Source organism: Neofelis nebulosa, chromosome 5, assembly GCF_028018385.1.
Source record: "Neofelis nebulosa isolate mNeoNeb1 chromosome 5, mNeoNeb1.pri, whole genome shotgun sequence".
Lineage (NCBI taxonomy): Eukaryota > Metazoa > Chordata > Mammalia > Carnivora > Felidae > Neofelis > Neofelis nebulosa.
This window is the reverse complement of record NC_080786.1, coordinates 147,761,189-147,789,141: the sequence shown is the minus strand read 5'-3', so window position 1 is coordinate 147,789,141 and position 27,953 is coordinate 147,761,189. Positions and strand designations below refer to the sequence as shown.

Below are 27,953 nucleotides of genomic sequence, written 5' to 3'. Positions count from 1 at the left end.
ACATGAGTAGGGATGGGCGTGGGTGCACATGAGTAGGGATGGAGCAGAGAAAGAAGGAGAGAGACTCTTAAGCAAGCTCCACACTGAGCGTGGAGCCCAACACAGGACTTGATCTCACAACAGTGAGATCATCACCTGAGCTGAAATAAAGAAACCGACTCAGTCACCCACGCGCCCCCAAGTATTTCTTTTTATTTCTGATTTTCAGCAGTTTGATCGTGATGTTTTCCGTGTTTAAACTCCTTGGAGTTTGCTGAGCTTTCTGGATTTATAAGTTAATATTTTTCACCAAATTTGGGAAGTTCTCAGCCATTATTTCTTCAAATATTCTTGTCTTCCTCATTCTATCTTTTTCTGGGACCCCATTAAACATATATTGGGTCCACTACTAGTGTTCCTCAGTTCGTTGAGGCTCTGTTCATTGTTTTCCCCTCAGTTTAGAAAAAAAAAAAAAAAATCCATGTTCTTTAGGTTGGATAATTTCTTTTGATCTTTCTTCAAGTTTACCACCTTTTTTTTTCCCTGTCTCTAATCTATTAAGCCCATTTAGTGAATTTAAATTTTCAACTATTAAAATGTTCAGTTCTAGAGTTTACATTAAAAAGTATCTCTTTCTCCACTGAGATCTCCATCAGTTTAGTTATTTACACCATGCTCCTTTAAGTCTTTGAATGTGTTTATATTGGCAGCTTTAAAGTCTTTGTCTGATGGGGTGCCTGGGTGGCCCAGTCGCTTAAGCATCCGACTCCTGTTTTCAGCTCAGGTCCTGATCTCACAGTTGTGAGACTGAGCCCCACGTTGGGCTCCGCGCTAAGCATGGAGCCTAATTAAGACGCTTTTCCATCTCCCTCCACCCTTCCCCTCCTCTCAAAATAAATAAAGTAAAACATTAAAAAAAAAAAAAAAAAAGTCCTTGTCTGCTAATTTCAATACTTGAGTCATTTTGGGGTCTATTTCTATTCATTGCTTTTTTTTTTCCTTCTTGAAAACAGATCACATTTTTCCTGGCTTGTGTGACTGTCTAGTAATTTTTTTTTTTAACTACATATTGGACATGGTGGATGATACATTATAGACCCTCTCAATTCAGTTATCTTCATCTGGAGTGTCACTTTTTGTTCTGTTGGGCAGTTAAAATACTGGCTGATCACCCTGAAATTGCAGACACTTGGTTTTACACTTAGAGAGTAATCCCAAAGTGTTTACTAATCTCTAATTTGGTGGAACTCAAACTCTAAAATACCATGCAGCGGGGGAGCATGGAAACTCTCTGTTTAGTTCTTTTTTTTTTTTTTTTTTAACGTTTTATTTATTTTTCAGACAGGGAGAGACAGAGCATGAACAAGGGAGGGTCAGAGACAGGGCGACACAGAATCTGAAACAGGCTCCAGGCTCTGAGCTGTCAGCACAGAGCCCGACGTGGGGCTTGAACTCACGGACCTCGAGATCATGACCTGAGCCGAAGTCGGCCGCTTAACCGACTGAGCCACCCAGGCGCCCCTCTGTTTAGTTCTTTTAGCCTTACAGCTATTTTTTTCTGCTGAGTTTCTTGGAGTTTCCTTCATGCATGTGCTGTTTGGGGATTAGCCAGGTATTTAAAGAAAGTTTATATTAAAGTGTTTGGGGCTTCTTCCTGTGACTCGCCCCTTTCTAAGATTTCCTCTTTCAGTTCCCAGCTGCTCTAATAATCCTAAACTCCGTCCTCTGATACCTCAAGCCAAAAAGACTGTGGCATTTTTGCTCAGGTTTTAGCCATGACGTACCACAGAGATCACTGGGGTGGGAGTGGGGGGACTAGGGGTTCTTCAGGGGGAGAAGCTGCATAAAAGTGGATCTTACCGTGTTTTCTTTCCTGGGTTAAATTGCCTCCAGTTTCTGCCCGCTTTTCAGCACTCTTCAGTACTTTCAAATAGTTGTGGGTTTTTCCCCCTGTCTTTTTGGAATTTAAGGTGTTCCTGGATCACCTCATCTAAACGTACTCTTCTTGAAAATTCTCACAACATGTCGTATGTACCCTTATAGTTCTTTATGCACATGATTTGTCTCCTTCCAGTTATCGATTGCTGCATTCTTGACAACTCCAAAACTTAGTAGTTTAAAGTAGCCATTTTATTCTGCTTATGGTTTCTGTGGGTCAGGAATTGGCAAAGGGCAGAGCCAGGATGGTGTGTCTGCACCGTATACCTGGGGCTTCCTTCGTAAAGCGTAAAGTCTGGGAGTAATGCAGTAGCCGGAACGTGAGTCACCCAGAAGTGGCTGCTCACACACCTGGCAGTCGATGCCAGCTGGTGTCTGGGAACTGTGGGCCTGAATCCCTATACACGCTCTCCTCACAGCATCGTGACCTTGGACCCTTTACATGGCAACTCAGAACTCTGGTGTTAGTGTTCTAGAAAATGAGCTACAAACTGCACTCACTGCCTTTTATTATCTACTCCTAGAAGCTGTATGGCAGAAGCGACCCAGTATCACTTCCTCTACTCTGTTGGTCCACCCGTTTTTATTGGTGGCCCAAACTCAAGGGGAGGGACACAGATTCACTTCTCAGTGAAGTGGAAGCGTCAGAGAACTTGGCAGATGTGTTTCAAAACCATCAGACTCATTTCGTAAATAGTAGGCTCCCCCTTGTGTCCCAACACAGTCCTCCGTACATGACCATAGGTATTCATTGAAGTATTTAATTTTTTTTTTGTAACCGTAGGTTTGGACAGAAAGCAAATTTGTGTTCAAAGCTTTAAGAAAGGAAAAGATATTTCACTACGTAAAAACATTTTCTTCGATTGATTTTTTTTTTTTTTTTGTCTTTTTATTTGTAGAATACAGAGTTTAATGAAAAATCCATGCTTACGGGGTGAACATGGCAGGCTTCCTAGATAACTTCCGTTGGCCAGAATGTGAATGTATTGACTGGAGTGAGAGAAGAAATGCCGTGGCTTCTGTGGTGGCGGGCGTACTGGTAAGTGAAAAAGCGTGGTTGGTGACGTTTCTGCTTCATTTTTTTGCCCTGAAAATTAATGTCGCTTCCTTTGGGCCCTGAATACCCTTTCAGAACTATTTATTTCACTATTATTTTGTATCAATAATTAATTCGAGTTCTAGATATTATTGAACAAAACATGGTAGGCCCTGGGTTCATTTGATTTTATAAATTTGTTAAACTTGGTGCCTTTTCTTCAAGCGATAATACAATTATTGTAGGCAGTAGCATTTTTAAGTTAATGATACAAGATGTGTATGTCCTTTAAGCTCGTCACGCTCGGAGAATTTGATAACCAAATAGTGTCGTGACTCACTGAGGTTCAGGATGTGTAGACAGCAGTAAGGACCTGGGGCTGAGCCAGAAGCCCTGCAGTGCTCTAGGGAGGGGGCACCAGCTCCTTGTCCCCAGCTGCAGCACCGACGGAGAGTGAGAGGAAGAAATTTGTGGAAGAAACTCTTGCCCAATTTTCTTCCAACAGTTTTTCTTTCTCAACTTAAAAAAAATTTTTTTTAAGGTTTATTTATTTTTGAGAGAGAGAGAGAGAGCGAGCATGAGCAGGGGAAGGGCAGAGAGAGAGAGGGGGACACAGAATCCAAAGCAGGCTCCAGGCTCCGAGCTGTCAGCACAGAGCCCGACGCGGGGCTAGAACCCACGAACCATGAGATCGTGACCTGAGCCAAAGTCAGACGCTTAACCGACTGAGCCACCCAGGTGCCCCTCAACTTTTTATTATAAAAAACATCGAACATGTACGGTAAACAAGAATAGGGAGAATAGTAAAAGCCCTGCTCAACCCACATACTTAACCATCCAGCTTCAAAGACTATCCCCACCGGTCTTGCTTCAGCATTCCATCAATCACGCCCTGCCCTCGCCGAATTTCTGAAGCAAATTTCAGTATCGACTACATTTTTAAAAATTTATCTCTTCCAGTATACGGTTCTACACCTGAAGTCCAATAGAAAAAAAAAATAATAACCCAGAGCAGGAAGTAAAGATAACTGTGATGCTTCTAAGTCTTTTCTTGCACTTTATGGTCGTGTTCGCTGCAAGTAATTTGTCTGTGGAATTCTTTAGCAACTTCTCTAAGTCTTTTCAGCGTAGCTTACATAGAAACATCACGTTTGACCTACTCCTTCCTGTTCAGTCAGTTACACAGTATTTAATGAGATTACATGATTGGTTAAAACGATAGAGGCTTAAATAGTTCTGGAGACATGATAACTGACCCTTGGTAAGCACACAGCTCATTTGTGGAAGCAAAAGAGTGCGGGCATATTAAAAAGGAATGTTTTCTAGAGAGAATGAGACATGTCAGGTAATCAGGATCTGGTTAGCTAGAGGTTAGTTAAGAGAGCTTCCGTGCACAGAATTATGGGGGATGAAAGAAGCGGATAATTCGTCCCATGTAACAATTTTTTGCTTTATCTTGCACTGAGAGAACTTCAGAATCTTACACAGATTTGATTAGGTAACTTCACCTCATATGCTACCAAGAGTAAGTAAACAAGTGATTCTTATTTTTTCTACTTCAACATCCAGAGCTCAATCTAGAAATATTGTATGGTCTGTAGAAATACAGGAATGTTAAAGAGCAAGTATCATGCCAAGCCAAAGGATTAGCGTTAGTCTAATGCCTTGGACTCTTTTGCAAGTTTTTTACAGGTTGGTGGATAATGATTGACGCTGCTGTGGTGTACCCGAAGCCAGAGCAGTTGAACCACGCCTTTCACACATGTGGCGTGTTTTCCACATTGGCTTTCTTCATGTAAGTATGAAGGTAATTCTCAATTCAAGATCAGTTTCCTAAAAACATTTTTTCTTTATAGTTTACTGCTATCTGGGATAACCTTTTAATTTAATCGATGGCGACGAATCCATCTTTAACATAAAGATATATATTTTTTCCCCATTGTATTAAGATTTTTTTGTCGAGAATGAGTGTTGGATTTAATCACTATCATTTTGGCACCCATAAAGGTTATAGCGTGATTTTTCTCCTTATAATGTTGTTAAACTGGTCAATTAGTACTTATCAGTACCAAGAATATTTTTTATATTTGAGTATCTGAATATCCGGGTGCTTCTTATAGTCAGTGGTATCTTATAATTACAGTTGATCATCTTTTTTTTCTTGGTGGTGAAAAAAAATAATCATGCATCTTAAAAGATGAGTGGCATCTTAGATGTAATAAAAAATGTTACATTTCTAGATTTTTTCATAGTGGATCATTCTTGAATATTGTAACACGTGCAACTTTTAACATGGAGTATAATTTTTTTTTAATGTGTTGCTTACCTGTGTTGGCCAGTAGGTGGGGGAAGGGCAGGATTGGCCTCCAATGAGACTGCTCTATGGCTTTTCTTTTTTATTAAATCATTTGTGGGTTTATCTGTTAAATCTCACTTCATGAAAGAGTTTGGAAACTTTCCGTGGCTGTCTTTTATTAATTTTAAAAACTATGTTAAGATTATATAATTTCCTTATACTGTGAGGAGTTATAAAATTTAAATTGCTGAAGATGGAAATACTTACATCCGGTAAAGATGCTAAGAAAAGGCTACATTTCTACTATAAACACACCTTACTCTAACAAAAATGTCAAGAGAAGCTGAATAAAGTGGGCCTACTAATTACAGATAGACCAAATGTCTGAGTTTGAGAAATGGTTCAGAGAACATCACTTGACTTTTAGCACAGAAACTCAACTCTTGATTATAATGAGAACCTTAAACTATAATTCACACTGAGTCATTCATGTATAAATTAAAATAGTCAAAGAAATCAGAAAATTGGCCCCTCTTTCGTAATCTCTGGAGACAAATGATAGTAATCTCAAAAAATTAAGTCTGTCTTCTGGGTGTAGTTTAGGTAAACACGAGGCATGTAACATTTCTCTCCGCTAGGATATTCATGAAGTTAAAAGATGTGTTCAGTTATTCAGGTAGTGACTTTAAGTAGGAAATGTTTCTCTTCTAAATGAATGTAAATATCTGTGAATCTACTAGCAGCATGAGAGCTTATTAGGTGATTTTGTGTTGTTCCAGGATAAATGCTGTGTCCAATGCTCAGGTGAGAGGTGACAGCTATGAAAGCGGCTGTTTAGGAAGAACAGGTAAAGGCCCTTCGAGTCGTCAATGTATGTTGGCAGAAGAGGGATTTATTAGCAGAAAAGATTAGTCTCTTTATATAGGACTAGTTATGATTATACAGAAGGTTTTTAATTCGCTTTGAAAAAAAGCTTGTGTTATTTAAATCCTTAACAAAGTTAAAGTTACTGCCAGAAGTACTATTTTAGTCATGTTTACTGAATAAATGTTCACACGAATAAAACGTTATTATTTAAAATCAATGGCTCTTGGATTCCAGGTTACTCTTCCTGAAAAGCTAATGATGGCTTGGGGGTTTAATTAATCAGTTAATCAATTTAGTCATATAATTACATAGAAGTTCACCTAGTTTAGTTTGCCAGGCTGTTAGTTTCTCTAGCCAGTAGAAAGGTAATGTTCCTTTTTTCTCTTTCCGGGTGTGGCTTAACCCCTTTCAGTATTTTGTTTGTTTTTAAAATCGTCATTCAGTTAATTGTTACAGCAGGTGTATGCATATATGTGACTGCCTTTGATGTGCACAATATACGTTAGGTTAACAGTATTTCCAGTGTTACGCATTCTTAGGACGGAGCTGCAGAAATGAGCGAAATCATAAAGCCTGTTCTTCATACAGGTGCTCGTGTTTGGCTGTTCATTGGTTTCATGTTGATGTTTGGGTCACTTATTGCTTCCATGTGGATTCTTTTTGGTGCATATGTTACCCAAAGTAAGTATTTCTTCCTCCTTTATTTCATAGAGATTCAGATAGGTCTTTTTTATTTTTTTTATTTTTTTTTTTTACATTTATTTATTGTTGAGAGACAGAGTGAGACAAAGCGTGAGTCGGGAAGGGGCAGAGAGACAAGGAGACACAGAATCCAAAGCAGGCTCCAGGCTCTGAGCAAGCAGTCAGCCCCGAGCCTGATGCGGGGCTCGAAACCACGAACCGTGAGATCATGACCTGAGCCGAAGTCGGACGCTCAACCGACTGAGCCACCCAGGCGCCCCCAGATATGTCTTTTATGTTTGGCTTAGTCTGTTAACTCTTCCTGGAGTAAAATTTAGTGTAACTATTCACTTAGCTTGAAGATATGACTGTGTGAAGATACAGAAGTTGTTGGGTAAAGTGCGAAACCTGTACAGGTCCGCAGTCCCTTATGCACAATTCTAAAATCCACAGAGTGCTGAAAGTCAAGGCTTTTTATGACCTTGGCAGCAAAACCCGACCTAAGTTGACAGGGTCTCCTTATGGTTTTATTCCATTGAATAAGTATTCAGATGTTTTCTTGCGGGAATGTGGTTCTATTTGATTGTGGATACTGGTCCAAACAGAGCCGGGGGCTGTGTGATATTTATGCCCCATGTTACCATTCTTAAATGTGAAAAAATTTGAATTCCAAAACATACCTTGTCTCAAGTATTTCAGATAAGGGGTGTGAACCCCAGTATCAGCCGCAATGTTTCAGTCATAGGTACAAGGGAGTGTTTCAGGGGCGAGCCTGAAAACCTGTGTGTGGTCTTCATGAAGAAACATTCATGCTCGCTCCACCCAGGTGTTCTGTTTTCTGGCTACTCCTGGCACCACAGCTTTCCTTTAGGGTGGAGTTGAAAGGCAGGACCCAGTTTCAGCACGGGTTTCTAGAAGCATCAGAACAACCTGTTTCACTGGCTCTGTCCCCTCACGCCAAAGACGAGAATCTGTTTCAGATAACACGTAGCACTTAACGTGTCTTCTGATCTTCTGATCCCTGTCCCTCTGGAATCTATTACTCTGTTGAACTATCACATCTCCTTGTCCTTACCCACAGCCAACCTTTTAATACTCTTGATAGGACCCCTTAAGTCTCATAGTTTGATCTTTGGAAATCTTTGTCTTTCACTTGGCACAAAATAAGTCAGTACAAGAGAATAGTGGTTAACTGATGTTTAAATAATACCACTCATGAAATATATCTAAAAGGTGTTATTTTAGTTAATTAAAAATACTAATGGAGTACGCAGTTCTAGTCTGAATCTCATGTGAAGGAAAGCACTTTTTTTTTTTAATTTTTTTTTTTCAACGTTTTTTATTTATTTTTGGGACAGAGAGAGACATAGCATGAACGGGGGAGGGGCAGAGAGAGAGGGAGACACAGAATTGGAAACAGGCTCCAGGCTCTGAGCCATCAGCCCAGAGCCTGACGCGGGGCTCGAACTCACGGACCGCGAGATCGTGACCTGGCTGAAGTCGGACGCTTAACCGACTGCGCCACCCAGGCGCCCCTTTTTTTTTTTAATTTTTTTTTTTTCAACGTTTTTTATTTATTTTTGGGACAGAGAGAGACATAGCATGAACGGGGAAAGCACTTTTTTAAAAACAGCTTTATTGAGGTATAATTTGCATATCAAGTAATTTACCCACTTAAAGTATATGTTTCAGTGTTTTTAGTATAGAATTGTGCTTTCATTACATAATTCAATTTTAGAACATTTTTATCACTCCAAAAAGAAGCCCCTCACCCATTAGCAGTCACTCCCCATTACCTTCTCCACCAGCCCTGCAACCACTCGTCTACTTTCTGTATTTGTAGATTTGCCTGTGTCATATAAATGGAATCATATAGGGAAGTGTGTTTTAAGTTCACTTTATCCCTGACTCTAAGTGATATTAGTGATTTCCTTGGAAAGTCTACTTAGTTACTTCAAGCAACAGGTGAAACTTGACAGTTTCTGCTGTGAAGATATGCAAAAATCATAACTTCTGGAAGGTGTTTCGGGAAGTACTAAGTTTGTAAAGGTTGTGCCCTTGTTGATTGTATCTTAGTTTTTATTTTATTATTTTTTTAATGTCTACTTATTATTTTTGAGACAGAGAGACAGATCATGAGCCGGGGAGGGGCAGAGAGAGACGCACACACACAGAATCTGAAGCAGGCTCCAGGCTCCGAGCTGTCAGCACAGAACCCGACGTGGGGCTCAAACTCTCGAACCACGGGATCATGACCTGAGCCGAAGTCGGATGCTTTAACTGACTGTCACCCAAGTGGCCCAATTCAGCCTTAATTTTTAAAGGACTAGTACACATTGACGCGTGGCTCAGTCGGTTGGGTGTCCAACCTCGGCTCAGGTCATGATCTCACGGCTCGTGAGTTTGAGCCCCATGTCGGGCACTGTGCTGACAATTTGGAGCCTGCTTCAGATTCTGTGTCTCCCTCTCTCTGTCCTTCTCCCTCTCATGCTCTGTTTCTCTCTCTCAATAATAAATAAACATTTAAAAAAATTTTTAAAAAGATAACTAGTGCACATTGAGAAATTTCTCAGTTATGGATCTTATCTTTCTATTTCTATGGCAGTGTGCATTATATGTACTTTTCGGTTTATAAACTGAATATGCTTTTACTTCAGAGAGCATTTCTAACCCATGTTTCAGATCTTTTGCCATACAGCTTTTCTTGAACTATTACTAATCATAATAGCTGCTAACATTTATATAGCACTTTCTGGGCCAGGTACTGTTCTAAGCACTATACATGGTCACACATTTCTCACACTCTGTGGGGTAGGTGCTGTTAAAATGCCCATTTTACAGATGAGGACATTAAGGCATATCAAAGGTAACTAGTTTGCCCATGGTCATACATTTAGTCGCTGGTAGGGTCAGGATTCACATCCAGGGATCTGGCTCAGACTTGGAGCTCTCGACCATGCTGCTGTGTTTTTTGCTATGATATTGAAAGCTAAAAATTGAAGGTTTTTCCATCAATTCCCATATTTTTAATCAAGAGTTACAGTTTCATAAAAGTTAAAAATCCACGAAACTTCAAGTAATTTCCAATTTTTTTTCTCTTCCTTTGAAGATAGTAGCTGTTTCCTCCAGAGGAGATCCAGTGAAAGAACAGAATGATGAATTATAATGTTTTCATATCTTCTTGTATATTTTTATAGCATTTTGTATCTGTCATATTTGCACAATAAAACTCCTGCATTCATGAAAGAAAATAAGTGTACAAGATCATCAAGGATTTAATGTGTATCTTTCTAGCATTTGGTATTTCTATAGTCTCCCACCTTATCCACAGGGGTCAGGTTCCAAGACCCCCTGAAACTGTGGATAAGACTGAACCCTGAATATACTATGATTTTCCTATATTTAAGTACCTGTGATAACATTTATAAATTAGACACAGTAAGAGATTAACCACAGTAACTAATAATAAAATGGAACAGTTACAACAGTATATTGTAACAGGTTATGTGAATGCAGTTTCTCTCTGAAAACCTCCTGTACTAGTCCCCCTTCTTGTTCTTGTGACAATGGGAGATGATAAAATGTCTATGTGACAAGATGAAAGGAGGGGAGTGACATAGACATTGTGACCTAGTGTTAGGCGACTGTTGACCTGATGATAAGTCAGAGGGAGGACCATCTGCTTCTGGACGACAGCTGACCGTGGGAAGCAAACCCGCAGCTAGGGGAGAGCACGGTATTGACCTTGGAAAGTAAAGGGACGAGCTGTTGCTTCCCCAGCACTTGTGGTGAAGCTCAAACCATGGCAGTTACTTTGGGTGAAAGAGAAAACCTATTAAGTTCACGGTCCGTTATCCACAGTGAGAACAATCCTTTGTTTTGGGAGAATGAGATTGGCATTCTCCTACTTCAGTTTCATTATAGGTTTCTTAGAGTTGATGAATGAGAGCTGTATTTTATACTATCCAGAGTACGTCATTATGAACGGCACAGATGCTTTGTTACTGCCGTTCGCCTTTTGTAATCTCCTAACCTGTTTTACTTTGAATGTGCAGATACGGATGTTTACCCAGGACTAGCTGTGTTTTTTCAAAATGCACTTATATTTTTTAGGTAAGTTGCCTAATTTCTTGATCACACCTAAAACATTGACAGAAATGTCACATCATTTTAAGAGCAACATACAGAATGGAACACATATAATCCCTTGAATCAATTACAGTGTATAGAACTTTTAAAAGGTGACAATTCCACTGTTGTCTAAGGGCCTACATAAAACCATTTAATTGGGGTCCTGCTATGAGCAGAGAGCTCAGATGGATGATTTATATATGTTGCTTTTGTAATTCCCACTTAAGTGTCTTAAATACTTAATACTTATGGACCAGGTGGTGTTCCTGTTTTATGGATGAGGAAATAAGGCTCAGAGCTTACTGGACACCCAGCTAGTAATTGCAGAGCCGGGATTTGAACCCAGACTACTGCTTCCACAGCCTGTTAAAAAAAAACGTATCAAGAATCGTTATTAGAAAAAGAAAAACAGGGGCACCTAGGTGGCTCAGTCAAGCATCTTACTCCTGATTTTGGCTCAGGTCATGATCTCATGGTTCCTGAGATCGAGCCCTGTGTCAGGCTCTGCACTGGAGTTCTCTCTCTCCCTCTCTCTGCCCCTCCCCACTCGTGCTTGCGTGCTCGCTCACTCTCTCAAAAGAAATAAACTTAGAAAAACAGCAAGAAATCAGAATTAATACATATCATGCATGTCATATACAAAACCTGGTCAGGAGATTGGATTTTTTTTAATTAAGTTTTTAAAATAACTAAAAGTAAATATAAAAATAAAACAATATTAAAAGTATTTTTTAGGGGCACTCTTCTAAAAACAAACCCTAAAATGAAGCTCAGATCCTGTGCATTTCAGAACAAATGTCTCTTAAGGTAAGATAGGTATTTTAGGCATCATTTATAAATTTATCCCCACCACCACCACCACCTGCCAAAATCATGAAGATCTGAGCCTTGAAGTCCTTGAAGGACTTTCTGTCACTGTTTTTAAGGAATCTGATTATGCTGTGCTGTGATGTAGTTTTCTTCGTATTTATTCTGTTGGAGTTCATTGAGTTTCTTGGATCTGTGGGTTTCGTGTTCATCAAATTTGCATTCAGCCATGGTTTCTTCAGAGATTTTTTTCTGTCCATCCCATTCTCCTTGGATTCCAGGCACGTGTAGGTTGGGCTGCTCGAGTCGTCCCACACTCACTAATGCTTAGGGGTTTTGGTTTTTGTTTTCTTTCTGTGTTTCATTTGGGTTACTTTCTGTTGTTAATCTTGAAGTTCACTAATCTCTTCTGCAGTGTCTACTCCTCCCATCCATTCAGTGGATCTTTCGTCTCAGACATGTGTTTGTCGTCTCCATTAGCTTGATTTTCCGGATTTCTTCTTCACATGCTCATGCTCTCCTTCACCTCCTTTAACATACGAAGTATGTTTAGATCTATTTCTTTTTTTAAAATTTGTTTAATGTTTATTTTCCAGAGAGAGAGAGGCAGAGACAGAGGGAGACACAGAAACCAAAGCAGGCTCCAGGCTCTGAGCTGTCAGCACAGAGCCCGATGTGGGGCTCGAACTCACGAACCGTGAGATCATGACCTGAGCCGAAGTCAGACGCTCAACCCACTGAGCTGAGCCACCCAGGCGCCCCTGTTTATATCTTATTTCAATGGTCATCTCCTTGTGTCAGTTCTGAGTCTGTTCCTATTGATTATTTCTACTTTCTCTTCATTTTGGGTCTCTTTCCTCCTGTTTGCTTCTTCGCATACAGCTGGTGGGGGGCTGGATATTTTGGCATCCCTTTAAATATTTTTGAGCTTTGTCCTGGGTGCAGTTAGGTCACGTGGAAACAGTTTGACCCTTTGGAGTCTTGCTTTTGTAAGCTTTGGTGGGCAGAACGAGAGCAGCCCCAGTCTAGGATTGATTTGTCCCCTCACTAAGGCGATACATTTCATGCTCCATGTATTGTGAAGCTGTCCACTCTGCTTAGGAGATTGGAACGTCTTCCCAGCCCTGTGACAGTTCTGGGGTTGTTCTTTCCCTTCTCTTGGGTCGTTTGCTCACGTTTGTCTACTGATCAGTACTCAGCAGAAGACTCCAGGGGGGCCTCCTGTGCCTCTCCCCAGCTCCCTGTCTCTTCAGCTGTCTGTGCTCTGCCTCACAAACTCCAGCTCTTTGACCTCTTTGGCCTCCCTGAACTCTCAGCCCCATTTCCTCCGTTTAGGGAGATCGCCGTCCTCTGCTCTCTTACCGCGCTGTGGCCTGGACCTTCATGATTTTGCAAGATGTTTTGACAGTTTCTGCTCTCTTGTGCTGTGTTTCTTGGCACGTGACCGGCAACCTTCTGGGGATACAGTTAAGTTTTCATGGAGACGTCTCAAGGCAGTGTTTAGAGATCAAATTTAAATTCAGATTCAGCCCTTTGTGGCACATGAAAGGGCAGTTTTGGGTGAACAGAAACCTTGCCCGTGTAAAGGCCTGTGCTCATGCGGGCTGTGGCTACTGCATCAACTGTGCGTTCTGCTCAGAGCCTGGCAGGTAACCAGCCAGCCGTGTGCTTCCTCTGTGCTGGGTCTTTCTTTCTTTCTTTCTTTCTTTCTTTCTTTCTTTCTTTCTTTCTTTCTTTCTTTCTTTCTTTTCTTTTCTTTTCTTTTCTTTTCTTTTCTTTCTTTCTTTCTCATCCAAATTAGTTAGCATCTAGTGCAACAGTGATTTCAGGAGTAGATTCCTTAGTGCCCCTTACCCATTTAGCCCATCCCCCCTCCCACAACCCCTCTGGTAACCCTCAGTTTGTTCTTCATATTTATGAGTCTCTTCTGTTTTGTCTGCCTCCCTGTTTTTATATTCTTTTTGTTTCCCTTCCCTTAGGTTCATCTGTTTTGTCTCTTAAAGTCGTCATATGAGTGAAGTCCTATGATTTTTGTCTTTCTCTGACTGACTAGTTTCACTTAGCATAATACCCTCCCGTTCCATCCACGGAGTTGCAAATGGCAAGATTTCATTCTTTTTGATTGCTGAGTATACTCTGTTGTATATATATATATACCACATTTTCTTTATCCATTCATCCCTCGATGGACATGTGGGCTCTTTCCATACTTTGGCTATTGTCGATAGGGCTGCTATAAACATGGGGGTGCATATGTCCCTTTGAAACAGCACACCTGTATCCCGTGGATAAATGCCTAGTGGTGCAATTGCTGGGTCGTAGGGTAGTTCTATTTTTAGTTTTTTGAGGAACCTCCATACTGTTTCCTAGAGTGGCTGCACCAGCTTGCATTGCCACCAACAATGCAAAAGAGATCCTCTTTCTCCGCATCCTCGCCAACATCTGTTGCCTGAGTTGTTCATGTTAGCCATTCTGACAGGTGTGAGGTGGTATCTTATCGTTGTTTTGATTTGTATTTCCCTGATGATGAGTGACGTTGAGCGTTTTTTCATGTGTTGCTTGGCAATCTGGATGTCTTCCTTGGAGAAGTGTCTATTCGTGTCTTTTGCCCATTTCTTCACTGGATTATTTGTTTTTTGGGTGTTGAGTCTGATAAGTTTTTTATAGATTTTGGATACTAACGCTTTATCTGATGTGTCATTTGCAAATATCTTCTCCTGTCGGTTGCCTTTTAGTTTTGCTGATAGTTTCCTTCGTTGTGCAGAAGCTTTTTATTTTGATGGGATCCCAGTAGTTCATGTTTGCTTTTGTTTGCCCTTGCCTCCGGAGACATGTTGAGTAAGAAGTTGCTGCGGCCAAGATCAAAGAGGTTTTTGCCTGCTTTCTCCTCGAGGATTTTTTGTGATGGCTTCCTGTCTTACATTTAGGTTTTTCATCCATTTTGAGTTTATTTTTATGTCTGGTGTAAGAAAGTGGCCCAGGTTCATTCTTCTGCATGTCGCTGCCCAGTTTTCCCATGTGCTGGGTCTTTCTAAGGGCTGGAGTACAGCTCTTACGTGGCTGGCTACCCTTCCTCTGCCTCCTTTTGCCGTTGGCCCTCCACCCACTGGCCACTAACTTTTGAGGTTTCTTAAGGCTCCATTCCATGCCTCTTGTCTTTCTAGGTGAGCTCCTTCATGCTCAGGACTCCAGTTACTGCGTATATTCCGATGAGTCACAGATGGCTGTCTCCACGCCTGAACCGTGTGTTCAGATTCCTACTCCTCCCCTCTTGGGTGGCTGACACTTCAAATCCAATACATCCAGCGTGCCCACAGCTCACCTTATAGTCCCAGAGTGTCCCCACTGCCTGCTCCTCTCCCTTTTTCCCCTGTACTTTGCTCAGGCCGTTCCCACTCTTCGTTTAAATCTCAGCTCACTCTCCACTTTTTCAGGAAGACCTTGACCGCTCTAAAACGGTCAGCTCCTTATAATTCACTCTCTTGGTATCAGGTTCCTCGCCTTTACAGCATTTTTTTTTTTTTTTTTTTTTCTGTTGGAATTTGATTATCTCCCTCAGGCTCTCAGCTCTGTTATGGCTTGGCCTTGCTTTGACTCATACGTTCCTGGCACTTAGCCAAGAGCCTGCTGCCTAGCCAGCCCTCAGGGTACAGTAATTATATGTTAAATGAACGAAGAATTACAGCGTGGCCTGTTTCAGGATTCTTCAGTTACTGTAGCTCAGGTGTGGTAGAATCCTAGCAATATAAAGGGGCCCTAATGCCCGCTACTGTAAGAAATGCCTCTTTGCCTTACAAGTTTCCTATCCAATAACTTTCCAGGCTTTAATAAAGTGTAATCAAGCTTCGCCATCAAAGTCAACAAACTGCTGTACAAAACAAACACATTCAGACCCAGCACCATTGCAGTCTTTATTTTTATTTTTATTTTTTTTAAGTTGATTTATTTTGAGAGAGAGCGAGCATGCACATGCAAGTGGGAGAGAGGCAGAGAGAGGGGGAGAGAGAGAGAGAGAGAGAGAGAGAGAGAGAGAGAGAGAATCCCAAATAGGCTCCATGCCAAGCCTGGAACTCAAGGTGGGGCTCCATCCCACGACCCTGGGGTCATGACCTGAGCTGAAATCAGCAGTCAGACGCTTGAACTACTGAGCGACGCAGGCACCCCTGCGGTCTTTATTTTTAGAAATTGATAACAGAGGAACGAGTGAGGTACCTGTCAAAGCATATTTAGAAAATGAATCCACTGTTGCTCATTCCCTGTGTTTTTTCCTCATGATTTATTTTAATATCTTTCTAGCACTCTGATCTACAAATTTGGAAGAACTGAAGAGCTGTGGACCTGAGAGCCCTTCTTAGATCAGATTTCCTTTGGTTCTGTTCTATTTGTAGATAAGTTTTTCTCTCTCAACATAATTTACACATTGCCAAATGGGATAGATTGTATATTACATATTACATGTTTTGTTTCTCTACACTTTTATGCTCTGAATTTTGAAATAGTTTTATGAAATTTGTCTTTTTTTTTTAATCACTGAATAGATTGTTAATATGTACATAATATAAAACTATATAGCTGGGATGGTATCAGTTTTTTTTTTTTTTTTAATCCCTGAAGACTTAGACCCTGACCTAGTCACTGAGCCAGCGTTGTATCGTCATGTCATCTTAGAGTTAACTGTTTTGTTTCAGTATCTTGAATTTCTGAAGACGTGCAGAAAATACAGCTCCATGTATCTGAAATAAGCACTGAACCGTTCAAAAGGGTATTTCAGCAAGTTGTAATTTATTTTGGCTTAAAAATGAGATTTTTTTTTTAAAGGAAAAATGTTTGTTCTTCTGTATTAAAGACGTGGACTTTTATATGAAGATTTTTTAAATGCCTGAAGGACTAGTTTGAAATCCTCTTTCAAAAAACAATGCCTGTAACGTGACTTTATCTGAGAAAGGATAATACATGATCAGACGAGCTCAGTGTCGTACGGCCGATGGGAAAAGGCCGTAAGGGAGCCCAGCGACATGCTTCTTGTAAAAACAGCTCCAGTGATCTAATGGGGTTCTCTCTTGGCAGGCTGTTATTATCCGACATTACAAAATTCAGCATCAAGCGTGGCCCAACTGCAGTTTAAAAGCATGAACCGTATCACAAAAACCGGAATCATTCATCTCAAGATAAAGCACTTCTTCCCAAAGAGAATGATTACGACCTAGTGAAAAATTAGGCCTTTCCTCCACTTAGTTACCGACTGCAAGGGTCTCTTTGTGCTGGCTCTCAACTCTTCCTGCAAAATGTATCTTTAACCTCAAAGTCCACGTTCCAGTCGAAGCCTCCTTTTGCGGAGTTTGAAACGCTGCTTTTGCACCGCGGGTATTCCTCTGGGGGATGTCAAAGGGATAGCTGGGTTTTAATTGCTTTTTTGCTTTTCTTTGTTAATACAGTCTTTGTGTGGCACTTTTCTTCCTCCAGAGGGATTTTATAGCACCTTTTGTTGTAAAACAGAATAATAGTAACGGTATTAATATCAGCTCCTAACGTAAGCCTTATTTTGTTTAACCTCCCTCCTCTCTGAGAGGGCTGGCCTGTGCACAGAGTATGAAGCGGTTGTGGAATGCTGTGCCTTTGTCTAGATACCTTCTTGTTTAGTTATTTCCTCCTGTGTTGCTGTCTTTTCCTCCAAATGTCAGTAAACTTTGTCTTGCTTCCGACAAATTGTAGGAGTATTTGTTTCCACCCTCTTGTAACTTGTAGCAATAAATACTACTTCTCACCCATTCCAATCTTGTTTAATCAGTTGGAGAAAACGAACCATAAAAATTGGCTTGTTCCTTTTCCAGTTATTCAAGTGGATCCGGTCAAAGAAGCCGTTTTCTTTAGAACATAAAGAGAAATATGTGATACTCTTTGTTTGTAAAATGCTAGCGTGAAGGCTAACGAACAACGTGCTGGAAAATCACTGGAAAACAGTGGCAGTTTTATTTTTTTAATGTTGATTTATTTTTGAGAGAGAGAGTGCGGGCAGGGGAGGAGCAGAGAGAGAGGGAGACCCAGAATCCGAAGCAGGCTCCAGGCTCTGAGCTGTCAGCACGGAGCCCGACGTGGGGCTCAAACCCACACGCCGAGAGATCATGACCTGAGCCGAAGCTGGACGCTCAACTGACTGAGCCACCTAGGCGCTCCTGTTTTCTTTATTCTTGATTCTGCCGTGAAGTTGTTTTGTAGTTGTGAGCAAATCATTTAATTTTCCTCTATTTGTTTACTCACTTTAAAAAAAAGGGTGGGATGATAATGTTAGTATCCACTCTTACAGATATTGTGAGTTAGAAAAGGTAGAGTCCTTCAAAATCATTTAAAAATACATGCGACTCTTAATACAAAGCTCTCCCTGGGGCTATCCGGGTGGCTCAGTGAGTTAAGTGTCTGACTGTTGATTTCAGCTCAGGTCATGATCTCATAGTTCGGTGAGATCCAGCCTGTGTTGGGCTGAGTGTGGGGCCTGCTTGGGATTCTCCCTTTACCCTTCCCACGCCCATGCTCTCTCTCTTTTCTCTCTCTTTCTCCCAAACATAAAAAATAAAAAAAACCTATCAAACAGGTTCAATGGCTGTTGAATCTGAATCTTTTTGGTGTTTGTGTATAGACCAGTGTTACCAGAACATTCTATCTTATTACACTGTTTCTAAGATCCTTATATTCCTTTTCTTGTTGCCACCGATGAAAAAATAGAGGCTAAATTCTTCCATTATGTACATTTCGACATGTAGCAACATAATGAAGTAGCAGGTTTGAAGACTGAAAGATTGATGTTATCAAGCCATGTAACATTGGCTGCTTGGGCAAGAACCCACCCAGGGGTTTGACATGGATGCATTGAACTTGGGTTCTCAACATTTTTCCATGATGGAGGGGTTTTCAGTCAGAACGCCAACTCAGGAGCATGTTTTTTCATCGTTCCTTTTTAGATTCAATTCATGAAATACTGTCTTCTGCCAGTCTTACAAAGTTATCCCAATTTTGCCTGTTCTCTCTTGTCATCACACTCTCATTTGGATTCCGTTTAAAGCTGATTAAAGTTTGGGGCTACTTTCAGACCATCTCAAGTAACACCCTGTTAAATCCTAAGGGAGAAACATGCTAATTTTATTCTGCTCTAAACAGGTTATCGCATTTTGTTGTTAGCAGCTGTGCAGTTTGGCACACTCTCTTCACTGTTGAAATAGAAAGTACTTGAAGTAGAGATTATTTGAGTTACTTAAAAAAAAAAAAGTTTTAGTAATCTGTACGCCCAGCACGGGGCTCAAACTCACAACCCCAAGATGAAGAGTCTCTACCAAGTGAGCCAGCCGGGCGCTCCCTTGAGCTACTTTGGTGATTGTTTTTCTCTTTTCTTTGGTTGAAAACAAAGGAAAGGCCTGAAGTGATTGATAGGTTCAGCGCTTTTTTGCAGAATCACCAAAGAAAATCAGGGTCTGCAATTTTATTTTATTTATTTATTTATTTTAATGTTTGTTTTATTTTTTGAGTGAGAGGGAGAGAGAGAGAGAGAGAGAGCGCGCGCGAGAGCAGAGGAGGGGCAGAGAGGGAGTCACAGAATCCGAAGCTGTCCAGCCTCGGAGGGTCCAGCCTCCGAGCTGTCAGCAGAGCCTGATGTGGGGCTCGAACCCTCAAACCATGAGATCGTGACCTGAGCCGAAGTCAGACGATTAACCAACTGAGCCACCCAGGTGCCCCAGGGTCTGCAGTTTTAAACCTGGACTAGATTTTCACCTAGGGGGAGTTGTGACGATTTTGGCTTTCGCGTCCCATTGCCATTTGCCTAAAAACAGTCTTTATGATAGTTCAGTTTTATTAAAAATGAACTCCTTTATATTTTCTTTGATATCTGAAGACAGCCTTTACTTATTGTCCCTGCCCCTCAATTTCATGATGAACAGGCCCCAAATATTTTCTCCCACCCTTCTTTTCCCTCCCCACCCCCACCTTAAACTTACAAGTTTTTCAAATACAATTCTCATTATTCAAGGTAGGTGGGTCCTGTGAAGTCTCCCCAACACTGAATTAGCGAATCATTACCCCCCCTGCCCCGGGAAATCCAGGGTCAGGTTAGCCCCTGCCACATTTTGCTCAATAACCTAATTCTGCTTGATGTGGGTCTTGTTGAAAAACATTTAATATCATTGATTCATTAACCTTGAACTCAAAACTGCCCTGTCACTCATGCCCGAAGGAAGCTTCTCTCACCCTGGTGTTCTCTCCGTGAGGCCCATCCCAGCCTGCTCACGCCCAGGAACACAAGACCACGCTTGTGCACCGTGTTTGGGGCCATTTTGCACAGGGGGATCACCAGCCAAACCCTGGGGCGGGAGACACAGGACACTAAGTAGACCTGACGCGCAGCCGGAGAGCTGACACAACAAGAGAGGCAGAGTTCTCGGTGCATCTCGGCCCGGATGGTGCAGGTCAGACGACTCTTGCTGGCCGCTCCAAGCGTCTGTGCAAATGGCCTGCGAGTGCTCTCAGTGGGTGAGACAGACAAATCCGTGTTGTAGCAAGTAGTCCGACTCACAAATAGATGGACATCGACTGTGGCCGAAGGGCTCCTGTTGCCCTCATTTTCCTTTAACACGGTTTATTTTCCCTCCATCATCCCTCTCGTGGCCCATTTCTGCCCCCACTCCGTGCTCTGCCGCCGGCTTCCCGTGTTAGGGCCCTGTTTCTTTTTCTTTTTTTTTTAAATTTATTTATAATGTTACTTACTTTTGAGAGAGAGCATGAACAGGGCAGCGGCAGAGAGAGAAGGAGACACAGAATCTGAAGCAGGTTCCAGGCTCCAAGCTGACAGCACAGAGCCCAACTCCGGGCTTGAGCTTGTGAACCGTGAGATCATGACCTGAGCCAAAGTCGGATGCTCAACTGACTGAGCCACCCAGGCGCCCCAGGGCCCTGTTTCTTAAGGTCAATTTTCTGCTCCACATGGATAGCAGAAGTGCTCTGAGAATGCTGTTTCGGGTGTACTGTGAAACCAGCCTTACCCAAACAGATCACAGAGGACAGCCAGCCAGGCTGGTAGGTGGCCTGTTTAATAAGCAAGGAGAACTTGCTGCTTGGGCGGCAGCCAGATGAACGCATCCCTGCACCTGCCCCAACACCAAATTTTAAAAGTTGATAAAAAGGCCCCAAGCGGGGTCAGTCACATGTACCGCATAGGTGTTCTTAACACTCCATCACCATCTCAAGGTCGTGTCCTTGGAGTAGGCTCTGAGAGGGAAAGACCAGTGGAACCCACATTCCAAGGACAGGGGAGGGAGAGAGGAGCCTCCCAGAGCCCAGGGCCTGCTCTCCAGGGCAGAGATGCTCTCACATCTTTTCAGTGACTCACCTGCCCCTGCAAATGTTCTATGTGCCTCATGTTGTCCTTCATTTTCCGTTTGGAGGTAGGAACTTTTATCTGGAGGTATTAAGTAACTTGCCTTCGGATTGGGGTCACGGCTCAAGCCCTTTCCTCCCGAGTTCGAGGCCCTGCTCTTCCCTCGGCCAGCATCCCCAACAACACTGGTCAAAGAAGCTCAGGAATCCTTGGGCTGAACTAGGTTAAAACATTTTATTTTCTGTAAAGCTTTTTAAAAACAATTTTTAATTTTGAGAGAGGGCATGCGCATGTGAGCGGAAGGGGGGCAGAGAGAGCCAGAGAGAGCTCTGCACTGTCAGCACAGAGCCTGATGCTGGGCCTGAGCTCATGAACCATGAGATCATGACCTGAGTTGAAACCAGGAGTCGGACATTTACCCTACCAAGCCACCCAAGCTCAATACAGTTTTGTTTTGTTTTTTTTTAAGTTTTATTTAAGTAATCTCTACGCCCATTGTGGGACCCAAACTCACAACCCTGAGATCAAGAGTTGCATGCTGTTCCGGCTGAGCCAGCCAGGCGGCGCCCCTCTGTAAAGTCTTTTCTTAAGAGCTGCTTGTAACATTTATTTATTTTTGAGAGGCAGAGAGACAGAGCACGAGCAGGGGAAGGGCAGAGAGAGAGGGAGACACAGAACGACAAGCAGGCTCCAGGCTCTGAGCTGTCAGCACAGAGCCCGACGCGGGGCTCGAGCCCACGGACCATGAGATCATGACCTGAGCTGAAATCGGACACTTAGCCGACTGAGCCACCCAGGTGCCCCAAGAGCTTCTTATAAAATGTGCGTTGTAGGTTTTTAGGAGGGAGGTCTCAATTCTATGGTGTTTTCCATACTTGAGACTTGCAAATTTGCCTCCTAGAAGACTTTGAGAAATAAAACTTGGGGAAACTGCTGCAATGGTGGCTTTAGAAGAAGAGACCGAACGCCGGAAATCAACGAAAGGAGAGGGAAGATCAGGTGTGGATGTGGTGGCCTTGGGAAGAGCCTGTGGTCAACCTGACATGGAGAATAACCATGGTGAGGACGGAGATAGGAGGGAGAGTATTTCCAGTGGCTTTGTTACTAGAGATCTCTGGGTTTGGAGCTGGGGTTTAATAGTGCACGCCCTTATCTCTCCCAGATGGCTTTGCCTGAAGGTTGTTTCCTTACTCGTTCGGTGGCTTTTTAGCCTCTTGGCACTGGGTGGCGTGCCAGCTGAGAGAAAAACAGTCTGGAGTCCGCTGGTTTTTGTTTTGTTTCGAGCCTGCCCGTGCTTATTTTTTATCGCAGTTTTAACACGGCTTATGTCATTTTACACAGGGCTTTCAGATGATAATCCATGCCTCTTCCAGATATTTTAAATTTCGACAAGTAGGTGTGGCAGGACAGGGCAAGCCTTCCAGACCCCCATGGGTCACGCAGAGAGCACCAGTCCTGGATTTGGGAAGAGCGCCAAGAAGGGGTTCCGGATGATGTGACGTGTATTTACCTCCGTTCCGAGCGTTGCGAATTCAGAGATTAATTTATTGAACTCACTTCAGACTTACAGGCAAGTTATCGAGCAGCCAGCACTGACGGGAGCCCCCTCCCTAGCCACATGCTGCTGCAAGGGCCCAGGTCATGCCCTCCGGGGCCAGCCAGCTGTCTTCCGTCACCACAGCTGGCAGCGAGGAAGAAGGAGTCACTTTCACTGCGTTCCCATCAGACAGCACTGGCTTCCTAAGGTCTGTGAGCAGCACTGAAAAGCAGGGTCTGACTGCATCCTGGGGAAATGCCTGGGCAGATTCTCACCCCCACCAGACAGCGTAGACAGTTTTAGACGTTCTCATCTGAAATACAGGCTTTGTAGCATACAGCAAATTGATTTGGGGAGGACCCTGGGGTACCTTGAAGAGATAGGTAGGTGTTTTCCAGTCGCTGAAAGTTTAGGGCAAAACTATCAGGGCGCCTGGGTGGCTCGGTCACTTAGGCGTCCCACTCTTGATTTCGGCTCAGGTCATGATCTCACGGTTTGTGCGACTGAGCCCTGCGTTGGACTCCACGTGCTGACGGCACGGAGCCTGCTTGGGATTCTCCGTCTCTCCTTCTCTCTGTGCCCCTCCCCCCCCCGTTGATGGTCCCTCTCTGTCAAAATAAATAAATAAACATTAAAAAAAAAAAAACCCACTATCAGTGGAAACAAGTGATTGCAAGTGAAATAAAGGCCATAAAGGCAGATGTGCCAAGAACCAGCTCGAACTGAGCTGTGCTCTGCCCTGGCGATTTCTGGGTGACAAGGCAGTAGCCATTTGTCCAGTGCATCCGCCCGTGTCCTGCAGATACAGAGAAAGTCTCTGCCCTCCCCTGCCTCCAACTCCTGCCCCACCCCCATGCCCTGTGGCTCCCCACCCCGTGGGCCTCAACACCATTCAGAATAACAAGGGCCTCCTAACAGCCATCTGCAGGGCTGAGCACTGTGGGACCCCCAGGGGGCGCTATTCACAGCGCAGGAACAGGAGATCTGTGGTTTACTTAGAAAATTCATGGCACTTGAAAGCAAAATGTCTCGAAAGCTGGGTGTCTAATTCACACAAAGGTACTGTGGCCTTGATCCAACTAATCCATTATCTCTGGGAGCCCTATTCTTGGTATAGGGCCCGTTCTCCTCCATTGGTCTGCATACTCCTACCCTCTGCATCCAGCAGAGGTACATAGGGCATAACCTGCTTTACGGAATACATGCAAGAATTATATACCTCTCCTCCTATGAGCCCTGAATAAGATAATCTCAGTGTCAAAGGGGATCTTGCAGGGACTTGGTATATGCTTCTATAATGGGAATGGCTTGTTTTCTCCTGCCCAACAAGCCCTTCATTGTATAGATCAAGGGTCATCGAACCCTCTCAGGAAAGGGCTGAGCAGTAAATATTTTAGGCTTTGTAAGTATTCAGCCTCTGTTGCGACTACTCAGTTCGGCCATGTAGTGCACAAGTAGCCAGCGAGGGTACATGAATGAAGGAGCATCACTGGATTCCAATAAAAGTTTATGGACACTGAAATTTATTTTTTATTTATTTATTTATTTATTTTTTAAAAATTTTTTTTTTCAACGTTTTTTATTTATTTTTGGGACAGAGAGAGACATAGCATGAACGGGGGAGGGGCAGAGAGAGAGGGAGACACAGAATCGGAAACAGGCTCCAGACTCCGAGCCATCAGCCCAGAGCCTGACGCGGGGCTCGAACTCACAGACCGCGAGATCGTGACCTGGCTGAAGTCGGACGCTTAACCGACTGCGCCACCCAGGCGCCCCTGGACACTGAAATTTAAATTTCATATACTTTTCATGTGTGATGAAATACTATTCTTTTGATTTTTTCCAACCATTTATTTTGAGAGAGAGAGAGAGAGAGAGAGAGCGAGCACGAGCAGAGGAAGGGCAGAGGGAGAGGGGGTTAGAGAGAATCCCAAGCAGGACTCCTGAGGCGGGGCTCCATTCCACAAGACTGTGAGATCATGACCTGAGCTGAAATCAAGTCAGACGATTAACCGACTGAGCCCCCCAGGCGCCCTCTCTCCAGCCGTTTGAAGATGTAGGGACTATTCTTAGCCTACAGACCACACAGAGATGGGGGGGCAGGGTGGGCTTGGTGCATGCCTGCCCTGTTAAAAATGATTTACGAGAAAGCTTCTGACTCAAACGTTTTACGGTTATGTACTCAGCTTGACTAGACATTAAAGTGTCAAGTTAGTGTAAGTATTAATTCCACTGATGAGCCATTTATTTTACGAAGTAGAACCAGGTGTGGTTTTTTGGTTTTTTTTTTGGAAGAGACATGAAAATGGAGAATCTTACTCCAATAACTCTCGTCCTTTCTCGCCAGCCCCATGCCTCCTCGCGACGCTTACTGAGTTAGGATGGAAAAGAGCAGCAGCACGTTTGGAGTCCTGGGGAAGCCAGTTTGGTGTCATTGGCATCCTGTCCCCTAGTATACGATGGCGTCGGAGAGCCTGGCTCCAGAGAGGCACCCGGACGTAGTGCTGCCTCTGGGTTTGGGCTCTGAGTCCGTCACTAACATAAGCCGCTGTCTTCGACCAAGAAGGGCCTCTCTGGGCCTGAACCACAGCGAACTCCTGCTTCAGGACGCTCCACCGATTCTGCCCTGAGGCCAGTTCAGCCTTAGCAGAATCTGGTCCCCACAGCCAGCCTGCTGGCCCCTGACCAGCTGTCACTAACTCCCTTTTACACAGGGTGGCGTTTATGAACTTATTTTCCAGCGGAATTGATCTGTCCCCCTTTCTGCTGGGCTCGAACCCTGGCCTGCTTTCTGCTACGTCCTCCTCCCCTCCCAGGGCTTCCCCCACGGTCCAGCAGAGAAAGCCCTCTATCAGAGCCCCTAAATGATCCCAGGTAGGTGTTCATAGTCTCCATCTTCTTACAGACCCATCCCTAACAGGTAACGCGGATCTCTCCCAGGATGACTTGAGTGGCGTGGGGCCTGTGGATGGATGTCCTTTTCTCTCCCGTCACTCGGGGCAGCAAAGGACACGGTGCTTTGGCCTGAGAGCCAATCCCTCCCCAGTGGCACAGGCCCCAAATGAGAGAGGGAAGGTGGTCCCATCAATTAGTGCTAGAAGCTTCATATTCCTACAGTCAGCATCTCTTCTTCCCAGTGAGGTTGGGCCGCCAGGAGGGTTTCTGGGTAAGGCAGACGTTACGGCAACTTACCACTTTGTGTGTGTGTTGGGGGATGGGGTGTGAAGCTACACATCCATTTCCTAAGTGCGATGAGTCATATAAATGGATTTTTAATCCACATCCCTTGAACAAAAGAGCCCATCAATACTTACATAATCGGAAGACGCGCGTGCCCAGTGGGTATCACTGTTGTCCATTAGCGAATTCTCTTTACTACCTACAGGCCTTGGTCAATATACGACTCATCACGAGTGAAATGCTTATGTGACTTCTGAAAGTGCCCTTTATACGCTTCTAAGGAATCATGTGACACACGTAGACAGTTCTCGCTGAGTGACCGACCATGAGGCCTCGGTAGCTCTACCGGGTATTAAGAAAACAAAAGTTTAGATATAATTTTTTTTGGAATGTTTATTTATTTTTGAGAGAGAGAGAGAGAGAGAGAGAGAGAGAGAGAGCACAAGTGGGGGAAGGGTGGAGAGAGAGGGAGACACAGAATCCGAAGCAGGCTCCAGGCTCCGAGCTGTCAGTGCAGAGCCTGACGTGGGGCTCGAACTCATGAGCCGTGAGATCATGACCTGAGCTGAAGTTGGACGCTTAACGGACCGAGCCACCCAGGCACCCCTAGATATAGTAATTTTTTAAAAAGTTGAAACTTTGCAGAAAATAGGCCAAAATAAAGAAGGTGAAATGGAAAGCAGAAACTTCACTTTTACTTTGAAAAAGTTAAAGTCTTTTATTCCTAGCTTGAAAAAAAAAAAAAAAGGCTTAAATTACCAGGAAAATATTTACAGGACTAATCACATTCTAAGGCAGGAGACTGGATATGGCGAAGGGTCACTCGATGTCCCTCGTTGGGACAGCCTGGGACAGGTTACATGACCTGCCCCAGGGGCTGCAGCCCACCCGCCCGAGTCAAGGAGAGGACCCGGCGTCCTCGCTGCCGACGAACGAAACCTCAGAGGCGTACCAGAGCCATTTTGCTAACAATTACGTGTCCTTTTAGTGTTTAAGAGAAATCTTAATTATTCTGGGCTATCTCTGTAGAATCATTCTAGAAACTTGTATGATTAGAAAACTCTAGAAACAAAAAACAAACTTGTCTCCCCTACGAGACCCATGGCATCTTCCCAGGCACCGGCGGCCTTGGCGGGGCGGGAATATGGAGTGCTGGGCTCTGTGAAGTCGCGACGCGAACATCAGCTGCTTCGTCGGCTCAGAGCCCTCATCCCACAGGCTGCTGGACTGGACCGGGGCTTTGGTGCAAAGTACTGTGGAGAACATCTTCTTGCTCCTTCTCTGGAAATGAAACAACGGACACAGAGTCCCAGGCATCATCCTTTGGCGAGCTGTCCTTGTCCAGGGCCTCCAAGATAGGCTGAGCCGGGTCCTTTAAATACTTGAAAAGGTTGAAAACCAGCATTGTAATTAGTTTGTCAGTTCGAAACACCGGACTTTCGACTTCACATTTACTTGGTGCAGTCCTATCTACCCCAGGTAGGACTTCCTATTCTGACCACCACGGAAACAGCTTCTAAAATGAGAGCAGCCCTCACCCCTCACGCCATTGCTAACCCGAACGTGAATGTGTGGGCCCACCGAGGTCATCCCGTAGCTCGGGAAAGGCAAGCTCAGACTTGCTGCACTCAGTGCAGCCTTGGGGACGGTTCTTCCTGAAATGTCTCTGGAATTTAACTTCCCCGCGAAGGAGGAGGTGGTGGGGAAAAGGGGGGAAATGCGCCAGTGTTTTTCCTCAGCCCCCGCCCCTGCCGGTCACTTCCAGCTCACAGCCAAGAAGCCAGGCGTGCCGCAGGACGGTCAGCGCGGCCTCCCGGGCAGGGGTGAGGCCGTGGGGGGCCTCAAGGCACAGAGCTGTTTCATGGTGGCCCACTTGCCCCCCTCCCTCCCGCCTCTGTTCTAGGCTGAGCCTTGGCCTTACTGCTGAGCGACAGAGACACCGGAACATCCGGTGAGCGGAGAGCTGACGAAGGGCGAGAGGAACGTCAACGCATCACGCGCACTTGTGAGACCCCCCCCCCCAAATATAAGTGAAACCTGGCTCGTTCTTCTCGTGGAACGTCAGTGCCCTTTGACAGAGGTTTTTCACACTTTCCCAGGAAAGTAAACTGAAAGCCTCTCTGTTTGGGATCCACGCCCC

At 43.9% G+C, this 27,953-nt stretch overlaps 2 protein-coding genes across 6 annotated transcripts in view; one reads left to right on the top strand and one right to left on the bottom strand.

The window, feature by feature from the left end:
- TMEM50B (transmembrane protein 50B) overlaps nt 1–17,503 on the top strand; it is a 33,141-nt gene extending 15,638 nt beyond the window's left edge. For 4 of the 5 annotated variants that reach the window (XM_058732501.1, XM_058732500.1, XM_058732502.1 and 1 more), the window contains 6 exons: nt 2,817–2,956; nt 4,636–4,748; nt 6,029–6,096; nt 6,705–6,797; nt 10,853–10,910; nt 16,032–17,503. In XM_058732501.1, the coding sequence (XP_058588484.1) occupies nt 2,858–2,956; nt 4,636–4,748; nt 6,029–6,096; nt 6,705–6,797; nt 10,853–10,910; nt 16,032–16,077 (477 nt within the window). In that variant the 5' untranslated portion in view covers nt 2,817–2,857 and the 3' untranslated portion in view covers nt 16,078–17,503. Of the gene's footprint in view, nt 1–2,816; nt 2,957–4,635; nt 4,749–6,028; nt 6,097–6,704; nt 6,798–9,906; nt 10,062–10,852; nt 10,911–16,031 lie in introns of those variants that run through there. The other variant, XM_058732505.1, reaches the window with a different exon arrangement.
- An 8,735-nt stretch (nt 17,504–26,238) lies between these two features.
- The window catches only part of IFNGR2 (interferon gamma receptor 2), a 28,704-nt gene continuing 26,989 nt past the window's right edge, over nt 26,239–27,953 (bottom strand). The window contains exon 7 of the mRNA XM_058732499.1: nt 26,239–27,194. Coding sequence (XP_058588482.1) covers nt 27,021–27,194 — 174 coding nt within the window. The 3' untranslated portion in view covers nt 26,239–27,020. The remainder of the gene's footprint in view (nt 27,195–27,953) is intronic.